This window comes from Poecilia reticulata, linkage group LG17 (assembly GCF_000633615.1).
Source record: "Poecilia reticulata strain Guanapo linkage group LG17, Guppy_female_1.0+MT, whole genome shotgun sequence".
Taxonomy (NCBI): domain Eukaryota; kingdom Metazoa; phylum Chordata; class Actinopteri; order Cyprinodontiformes; family Poeciliidae; genus Poecilia; species Poecilia reticulata.
Genome location: NC_024347.1, coordinates 13,438,767 through 13,448,442, shown reverse-complemented (window position 1 = coordinate 13,448,442; position 9,676 = coordinate 13,438,767). Strand labels below are relative to the sequence as shown.

The window sequence follows — 9,676 nt, the reverse complement described above, 5'->3', positions numbered from 1 at the left end:
TCTTGGAGGGAGCAGTGGAGAAAAGACCTCACATTTCAGGGACCAGAATAGAATAAACGCTCTGCCTCCGCACTGATCGCTGAGTAGGAGGACACAGACAGACACTGAGGTGTTCTCAGCTCCCCGTTCATCAACACCTCGTCTACATTTTCAGTTTCTGGACTCGTACATTTAGACCTGTCAATGAATGATGACTACAGCTGAAAACGTTTTTGTCTTGGAGCTTACATATAAATAAAAAAAAAACCAACAGTTATCGTTTGCTGTGAGAAGTTATTGAGCCTTGAAGACTGCAGTCTTTTCTTTTCATTTTGAACCTCATCTCTCTTCTTTGTCCACAAGAGGGCAGGCTTGTGCAGCTGATAGTCAACAATGGTTGCAGAGATGAGACACATTTTGATTCTTGATCTTTTCCTTGATAAACTGTAATACATGACTCTAAAATTGACAACTGAAGCAATTTCAATTTCTTACTCATGTCCAGCTTACACAAACTGAATATTGTTTTATTTTTCCTCCTGTGTTTGTTAGCATTATCATTCAAAAAATTTAATATGTCAAGCAATTTTTAATACATTCTGTGAAATATGTCAAGACCTATAAACTCTGAACTTACAAAGTAATAAAACTGATTCCTTTTATGATAAAGAGAAAAAACACGTTGGATACTGGGGAGCAGGATAAAATGAGTGTTATTGGGATTTCCCAATCAGAACACAAACCAATTCTATCATCTTATGGATAAGACAATAAGATGGATAGGGTTTCTGGTTTAGCTACACATTTTGGTAAAGTGCATAATTGCTAACACTTTCATGTGCAGGACTCATAAAGAAATGATTGTTTGCTTTGTAACCAATGTATACACAACTACCTGAACGGGTGGTTCATTTATAAAAAAAAATTTCACTTTTGCCAGCAGAGGCTGTCTTGGATCCATTACGGTAAGATAAAACAGATATACATTAGACTGTTAAGTCCCAAGAACAGAGGTGCTTGATAATTCTTGTCATATCAAATTAAAAGCAAAAAACCTAATGCCAGTTCCTACACAATATAATTCTACAATAAATGCTAAAAGCACTAGCTGTGTACAGAGTTGAGAAGGTTTAACAGTGACCCAGTAAAGATGGTGTTTACATATGCAAGCCAAAGCCTTGTTGCAGTCGAAGAATGTGAAGAGGAAATAAAGTCTCAAATTACGGGAACAACTTACTGAACTGAATTCCACTGTTTCTTCGTGTGCTGAAAACAAAGAATGATCTGATATCATGGGGAGAAACCTGTGATAAAAATAGACGTTTCCTGGTACACACTAAGATCCACCTAAACTTACAGGCCGAACACGGAGAGCACTGATAAGAGATGCAGCCAAGAGGCCCATGATGACGCTAGATGAAACGCAGAGATCCACAGTTCTGTCCAAAGGACAACTATGGCCCTTACCACAGGGTCTGCGTTTCATTGGCTAATGCCCATTTGACGTCACTGCGCAGCTGTCACGTCGGTTACCGTCTCACAAACTCATGCTAATGTACAGTATAGATTATCAGGCCGACAGAAAGTTTTTGCGTCAGGACTCGAAAAAAAATGTTTCTCCGTCAGTGGGGTATCTGTACAGGCGACGTCAGGTATCCTGATCGTGTTTGTGGAACTAAAATTCATAGATTTCCAAAATTTGAAACGGAAAGCCTTGCTTGGATTAACGCTTGTGCATGACCGCATTTGCAGCTCAACCGCAGCTCAACCGTCATAGGATCAATAAGAACAAAGGATTATCTGCTGGCGTAAGTATTATTGCTTTGCTTTCTTTGTGTTTAGTGAATGAAAAAAATAAAGTCAATAATAAACACATCCATTATGAAAACCTTTTAGACAAGTACAGCATAATGGCAGTATCGATACAACTTCTACATCCTGAAGCCTGTCTGTTACAGTTTTACGTTAGCTGAACAGATCAATATGCAATGTGTACCGTATCTGACATACATTAAAGATTTTATTTCACCTGAAAAGGCTTTTTACTAAACTGTAATCGTGTTAGCCACGCTAGCACCGAGTACCGAGTATCAGGCCTAGGCACACTGAAACATTTGCAAACAGAAATCAGTCATTTCAAAAGTAACCCTCTAAACCATGAATGCCTGACTTACCTTACAAGAACAGTAGGCATCAGTGATCTTGTCCACAGCTATATTTATGCTGAGGGTCTGAGGATCTGCTGTTTTCCTCATCAATCGGTAGCATTTAGCTGCAACTCGCACAATGTTGGAGGCATTGTGTGGCTCAAACACCGTGATGTCGTCCAAATAAGATGATATGAACTTGTTGGTTCCTCTGTCCATTGTCGTGGCTGATATTTTTTGAAAACCCGGCAGAAATCCAACAATAATCCATTCAGAAATACTCTGTAGAGAGTCAGTTGAAACGAAATATGCCATGTTTAGACATAGAAACTAAGTCCCACGAGGATGGATGGATGGATGGATGGATGGATGGATGGATGGATGGATGGATGGATGGATGGATGGATGTTTTCTTTTCCATTTGCATTTGCTTTATATTTATACCCTTCTTTCATGGTTTCTTCTGCATGTTTGCTGTTTTCTGAACCTACTATCAAAAAGATCAAATTTTTCTAACATTTGACCTGACAATAAATCTAATCCTGACTGTAGTGATTAGTATTTAGCAACAAAAGTGCCTTAACAAGCAATCAAACATGAGCCTGTGGATGATCCATTCTTTCTTGCCTTTCAAAGCTTTTGGTGATTGAATCTTGAATTAATACATTCAATTATTTGTTACGCTGTTACACTGTCAGAACTATTYGCTTCAGTATTGCTTAGCTACAGTAACATTATGAGCATGGCTGACCTCAGTAAGAGTGACCATCTCTGATTAATTTACATGTTCAGAGCAGATCCAGTGGAATGGCAAGCAGAGTGGTCATGTTCTCTTGAAGCTGCAAGTGGCTGTCTAAGATTTGATTAGTTGTAAGTTTTGTATCTTTACTCTTGAAGAGCTTAAGGTCAGTAACCTCAGTTGGCAACTAAATGAAAAGTACGAAGAACCCCTTAAAGATATTAATCCTTTTTAGAGATTTGCAAATACTAATAGAGTATGACTTTGCTATGGAGGCAGAGATACCCTGGTGTCATTGAACATGCCAGAAAATAATCCACAGAAGAAAATATATAAAGATACACCTGGGGAACGTGCTTGTTAACATCATGAAAAACATTTCTTTATATCCTTATTTATCAGCTCATATTATTTGTGTGCCTCCTTACTTTTTTCCTTTTTTCTATAAATGTGTTGTTCACTTAATTAAAACAAACCATTCATGTTGATAAAACTGCAAAAGGCTTTTTGTGTTTCAGAGTCATTTGTCACCAATGTAATGCAAATATTTTTTATTGGGTTTTTCATTTCTTGAAGCATTTAGAAAATTACATTTTCACATCCTTGTGTAAAACTGAATAAAAGCATGAAAGGAGCTTCAACACAAATGGTTTTTCAACAAAAGAGACAGGTGTTTGCAATGAAAAAAATTGTCTTTATTGGAGTTTAATTAGTCAAACATGAATGATTGTAAAATGTCTTTAATTGCATACATCAGATCACCTCACATTTAAGACATAGCACACACAGATTCTAATTTTATCTTGATATCTGTCCCCATAAGTACGTTACCCTAAATATTATCACCGAAATAAATCAATTTCATGTGTATGTTAGCTTTCATTCTTTTAGCATTTATTTTAGTAGTTTTGCAGGAACCTTACAGAGGGAACAATAAATGGCCAATAAATGTGCTATGATCATTGTAATTGTCAAACATCCAGGTGTTTTGCATCAGTCTCATGTAAACCTGGTCTCCAACTTCAAGCTTCAGAGTCATCCCATTGGTGGCCGTCTCAGGACGGTTTCCAGCAGCATGGTTGTAGACAGTGACCATCTGCTCTCCATTCTTCATCAGCTGCAGTCCCATTGGTTGAGTTGAATGATTGTGTCCAGAGAAGCTGAAGTAATAGACTCCTTTGACAGGAGCCGTAAAAATACCTGTGGATGATCAAAGTGATATTTATGGTGACCTTTGGAGGTCTATTGACCACATATGAGGTTTGAACAACTTCTGGAAAAATCTTTTAAATTAACTTTATAATGTAATGATGATGTAATATTGAATACTATTTTAAAAGATTTAGTTTAAAATGCCATAAAATGATTTGCTGGAATTTGTTCTTTGTTCATTTGTTTCAATCTTTTTGCATTCTGAATGCAATCATAATCCTTAATCTGATTAAGGATTCTGAAAGTACATGTAATTTACCACACACAGATGCGCTATGCTATGCTAAAACTGCTAATAATCATAGTATAGCATACTTTCCTAACCTCTTCATAGTTTTTCCCTGTCAGAAAACTGTTTTTTGACTTTTTTTTAATCCTACTTTTATTTTACCCCATTTTAGATTTCCTGCTTCTCAAATTGTAATTTCTAGTTTTTATTTAGGTCCTCCCTCATAATAACACTAATTTGCTTGAAAAACAATAATTTTGCCTCTTCAAGCACAGCAAAATACTTCAAACTCTCATTATTTGTCAACACAAATTTTATTAATAAGCGTAATCAAATATATCACTGTGATAGGTTTACCTGTTCCTGGGTTGAATGATCCTGTGTTGGTGTAGATCTTTTTGTAGACCAGTGTGATGTGGGTATTAAAAGGTCCAACACTTCCACCTACACTTATAGATGCTCCAAATGCTACCTTGTTGCCTTAAGAAGAAAGATGAAAATAAGTGTTCATTATAATATTTATTTAATCTCTCTAACATAAAAATTTGGAAAGAGGAAACTCCAAATCTGCTGCTGTTACCTTGAACCTGTGACTTCAGGACCTCCATCTCTTTCTGAGTGTCTCTAAGTTTGGATTCTAGCTCTCTTAAGATGACAAGAAGTTGCCCATTGGTTTTCTGGTCTTCGGCTGCACCACAGTCTTTGTCACCAGATGACTGAATGGTGCCATCTTCTCTATCTCCTGCTGGCTGAGCTGTGATTTCAGCCACACATGCATAGAAGAAAAAGAAAGTTAATGCAGCCACAGAAATCTTCATCTTGAACTGCTCCTGCTTGCAGGTGTCTCTGCTGCATAGTTCTCCTCACAATTGTATTTATACAATTCAAACGAGGGAGTGGCTAATTTTTTTTTTTAACATCTTAACAAAATCTTTATTCAGAACAAGAAACAATCTAAAATAAAAAAAATAAAAAACCCCACCAAGATACAGATCAACACAGAAACAGCCACGTCTCCAAATGATTACAATAACTTCTACATTACAATCAATTTAAAATCTGTATCTTATAAACTCCTTTAAAGAAAAGACATAATGTAGAGGTTTGAAATTAATTTCTTTATATTTTGAAAGGAGAGAAAACCACAAATATTCTTTATTTTACTTGATTTTTCTTTTCATTCATCTCCATACATTTCTTTCATGACCAAACCAGATTGTTTTAGTTAAATTTTGTCTTTAAAAAGTTATTGCTACAATTTTTATGAAGTGAATCTAATCCATTAGTATTTTGTAATTTAGCTTTTGGGTTGGTTTTATACATTTTTAAGATAAACAAATGCACTTACTATCTTTTTTATTACTTTGTTACAATCAGTTTTTGCTCAATTTAGATTATATTTCTTAACAAAATATATTCATACAGATTGAAATTACCATCCAGTAAATGAGTGACAGCCAGAAAGGTGAGAGCAAACCGAATCTCATGATTACTTTCAAGAACAGATTGGAGCCATTTCATTTTAAAAAACCCTTTATTTCAAAATCTATCCCTTTAACTTTTCCATCTTTGTAATTTTTAACTGTTTTTTCTGTTTTGGTATAGACATGTTAATTTCTAGAGATAAAGTTAAGCTTTATTGAGTTTCTCAAAAACATTTGGAGGTATTGATAGAATGTGGTAAATAAGCTTTGATAAGGTCCTCACTGAGTAGAGAGTGGTGTAAAACCACTGGATTTAAAAACATGGACTGGATTAATTCTGTATACACAAAATGTTTTAATAATAAATAATTCTACACAATCCACTGACATTTTTTTTTGCTATTTTCATCTGTAGCAATTGGGTCAGACCCCAGCGCCATCTTGTGATGTAATGAGGGTAAGTCAAAATGTAAATGCAGTTTTGGAAGAAGCTATAAAGTGATGACGAAGAAGGTGGTTTTTATGAAGGACTGCAGTCCTATTTTTTGAGCCATGCAGTTCAGAAAACAATAATGAATTCAACGTTTCTGGGGAGGAAGTGTCAACAGTGAGGGGTTGGAGCTGGACATTCATCACCTCCAAATGAATGAATGGAGGTGTGRTTGTTTGAGCATAAACAGATCTATGCTAAAATAACCACAGGTCTGAGCCTAACACTATCTTTATCTAAACTATCAGATGCTATCAGATGTTGTCAGAAGGATATATATTTTTTCCATTTTCTTGCATTTCTGCCTTCAGACATGTGTGGATGAATCCCTCTGATCTTGGAGGGAGCAGTGAAGAAAAGACCTCATATTTTAGGGACCAGAATAGAATAAACACTCTGCCTCCGCGCTGATCGCTGAGTTGGAGGAYACAGACAGACACTGAGGGTCTCTCAAATTCCCCTAAATTCATCAACGCTTCATCTCCATTTCCACAGTACTTCGATATGTTGACCTGTGAATGACTGACAGTTACAGCAAGGSCTTATCACTGAGATWTTAAACTTTAATATTTATAGTTGTTTGTGGGGATGTATTTGTAATTGAGTGTCTCATTTATGAAGGTAGGTTTGGTTTAGACTACCGTAATTAAGATTTACGTTGCTTGATAGTCAGACATTGAAATTTCATTTATTTTGTTTGGGAAGCCTGCTTTTTCTCCTCTGCCCACAAGAGGGCAGGCATGTGCATCTGAGGCTGAGCAAACATTAAAGTCTCCATCTGCATATCTGTTCCAGGAACCTTTTCCTGGAGCCAGTATCACCCCGCTGCCTTTCCACTGCATTTACAGGATCAAAGCRAAATAACCAGGGTGGAATGGCCCTATTTGGGATGCAGTGAGTTTCATTATAAGGAACYTTTGGATGGAGATTTAATGAGGGAGAGGAATAATGTCAACATTTGAATTCAGTCTTTCACAAGAAGAAACGGTATGATAAATGAAGATTTATGGGGGAAAAAGATTTCTGGTATCAGAAATGCCCCTTTTGCTTGTTAACTGTCTCTGACTTTGGCTTTAACCGTTTATGTATTTCCTCACATTTTCCCACTAATAAAAAAACAGCATTTAAATGCATTTCATTTAAACTGAGCATTTACTAAAATTGGGGAAAAACTCACCAGGCAACAAAATACAAACTAAAAAAACATTTTGGACAATGTTTTTTGGTTTGTTTTCAAAGCAGAAGTGGAGGTACTCTGAATAGCCTGTTGTGCATATAATTTTGAAAATCTGGTTTTAAGGTCTACCACAATACATTCAAAACTGTTTTTTTTAAATAAATTATACAATGAGTTAAAAAGCAGCATATTTTATTTTCTGACTGAAATATTGTAATTCTCATACTGTTACTACCATCATAGTTTAAGAAATKATGCCTTTGGTGGTTTTTCTGACTGCATTAGAGAATAAAAGAATCAGACAAAACTGTACATTACCATAAACACAAAGTGTTAATCCATTTGTTCTGTTATTATGYTTTTGCTAGAAAGTGAATCTCTTAACATCCATTATTATGTGTGTTTGATTTTCAGCCAGCTTGACTTTCTTCCTGCAGAAGTCACACTGTGTGGGTGAATCCCTCTAGTCTTAGAGGAAAGGGTAAAGAAAAGACCTCTCACATCCAGGCACTGAAATAGACCAGAAGCTCTGATTCAGTCTCTCACACGGCACAATGAGTGGGAGGGAACAGTGGATGCAGCGGTGCTCACTGCTCCCACACATTTTCCAGCATCTTATTTTTTTTTAGCACGTGTTCAAATGTTCAGACCTGAAAGATATGTGCCTGATAGTTTGGCTGGTTTACGTATTTATGTGTAATTCTGGAAAGCTTTAGAGTTATTTCTTTGATTATAATTTGTAATGTAATGCTTATAACATTTTGTGTCTTCAGACTTGAWATGAAGCTGTGRATCAGATTGTTTTTCCAATAAATGGCATATTCTCTGTGTGCCCACAAGAGGGCAGACAGATACAACAAATAAATAGTTGGTATCCTGTTTTACAGTGTTGGGGAAAAATAGATAATTCACCTTTTTTAACTGGAGTATTAATGTGAAATAAAATGTTATTTTCTTTACTAAGCTCCAAAGGTACGTCTTACCTTTGTGTTCAAAAACCCTTAATAGATTCTAGACTGTCATGACTTGCAAAGTGCAAAGTTATCCTAAGATTACCAAGGTATTCTAGAGTCAAACCCATCTGTGAGGTCAAGCATCTGACAGTAAAATCCTGGCCAGAAGTGGGTTGTATATTTGCACTTGGATCCCAAGAAGATCAGCAGATAGATAACAGAATGGCTGAAACATAAATAAATGTAGGTGTAATGGAAAAGTCAAAAGTCCAGATTTGAGCTGTTGTGACCTTATTAGGGCTGTTCATACCAAATGCTCAAACAAAACTCAGTCTATTTACTGAAGGGATATTCAAACGAAAGTGGACCAAGAGTCCTCTCAAACGATCTAAGAGTCACACAGAAACAATTTCTGTTGCAAAGATGTATTGAGGTGTATTTCTTTTTTTTTTTTTTTTTGCTTTTGCCTGCTTATTCGGTAAATAACGACTCTGGAATCTGCTGTGGATGTTTGTGCACTAAATAATAGAAAACAATTAATCTATAAAATATATCCAAATTACAAATAAGACACATAAATCAAAGACATTGCTCTTTCCTTTCTCATGACTGGAGTTTTACATGTAATAGATAGCATGCATACTGTTTAATCTTTTGTATTTCAATTCATAATTTCTGCACCTATGAATGCATTGCATTGAATAATGGATCATAAAGGATGTGGACAAAGGCAGAGTAGAAATGGCAAGACAGAAGGTCAGGCAGAGRAACCCCACTGGGCCCYGAGTTGGACACACAACRACCCAGACGCTGAATTTCTGCGCTGGCTGGCAGTKACTAGAGAGGCCTGGCTGCTAAGAGGCAAACCTGGGTAGCAGAACAGATTTTAGGTCGTTGAAGAGAAAMTGAATGGCAGATTCTGCATGTGGGAGTCAATAAAGACTGGCAGAGAGTTTACATTGGAGCAACCAGCCCAGGACTGAACACTGAGGCTGGAAGAATGTCAGCAGACTAGATTTAGCGAAGCACAAAGATGGAAAACTGCTACAAAACCATTCACTGCATCAGAGAGGACCTTTAAAATATCTGATGAAATCCAACTGGACTATTACTTTTGGTCATTTAAAAGTGACATTTGCCTTATACAAGCACCCTAACAATGCACAGTCTCAGTCAATGGAATGGATATTGTTGAAAAGTTATTTCGAACTACACACAGACTGATGTTTTCAAGTCTATGTTTTTGTTATTTATGATGATTTTTTTCCACTTATAGCTGGTGAAACCGCAGCATTTAGAGCAGATGAAGAGAGAGCTGAGCCAAAA

General features: G+C 36.3%; 1 protein-coding gene across 2 annotated transcripts in view; it reads right to left on the bottom strand.

Annotated features, from left to right (window-relative positions):
* Positions 1-3,434: 3,434 nt before the first annotated feature.
* The window catches only part of LOC103479421 (complement C1q tumor necrosis factor-related protein 3-like), a 37,188-nt gene continuing 30,946 nt past the window's right edge, over positions 3,435-9,676 (bottom strand). The window contains exons 2-4 of one of the 2 annotated variants that reach the window (XM_017310146.1): positions 4,887-5,060; positions 4,664-4,786; positions 3,435-4,065 (exon numbers count right to left, since the gene is read on the bottom strand). In XM_017310146.1, the coding sequence (XP_017165635.1) occupies positions 3,785-4,065; positions 4,664-4,786; positions 4,887-5,060 (578 nt within the window). In that variant the 3' untranslated portion in view covers positions 3,435-3,784. The remainder of the gene's footprint in view (positions 4,066-4,663; positions 4,787-4,886; positions 5,061-9,676) is intronic. The other variant, XM_017310147.1, reaches the window with a different exon arrangement.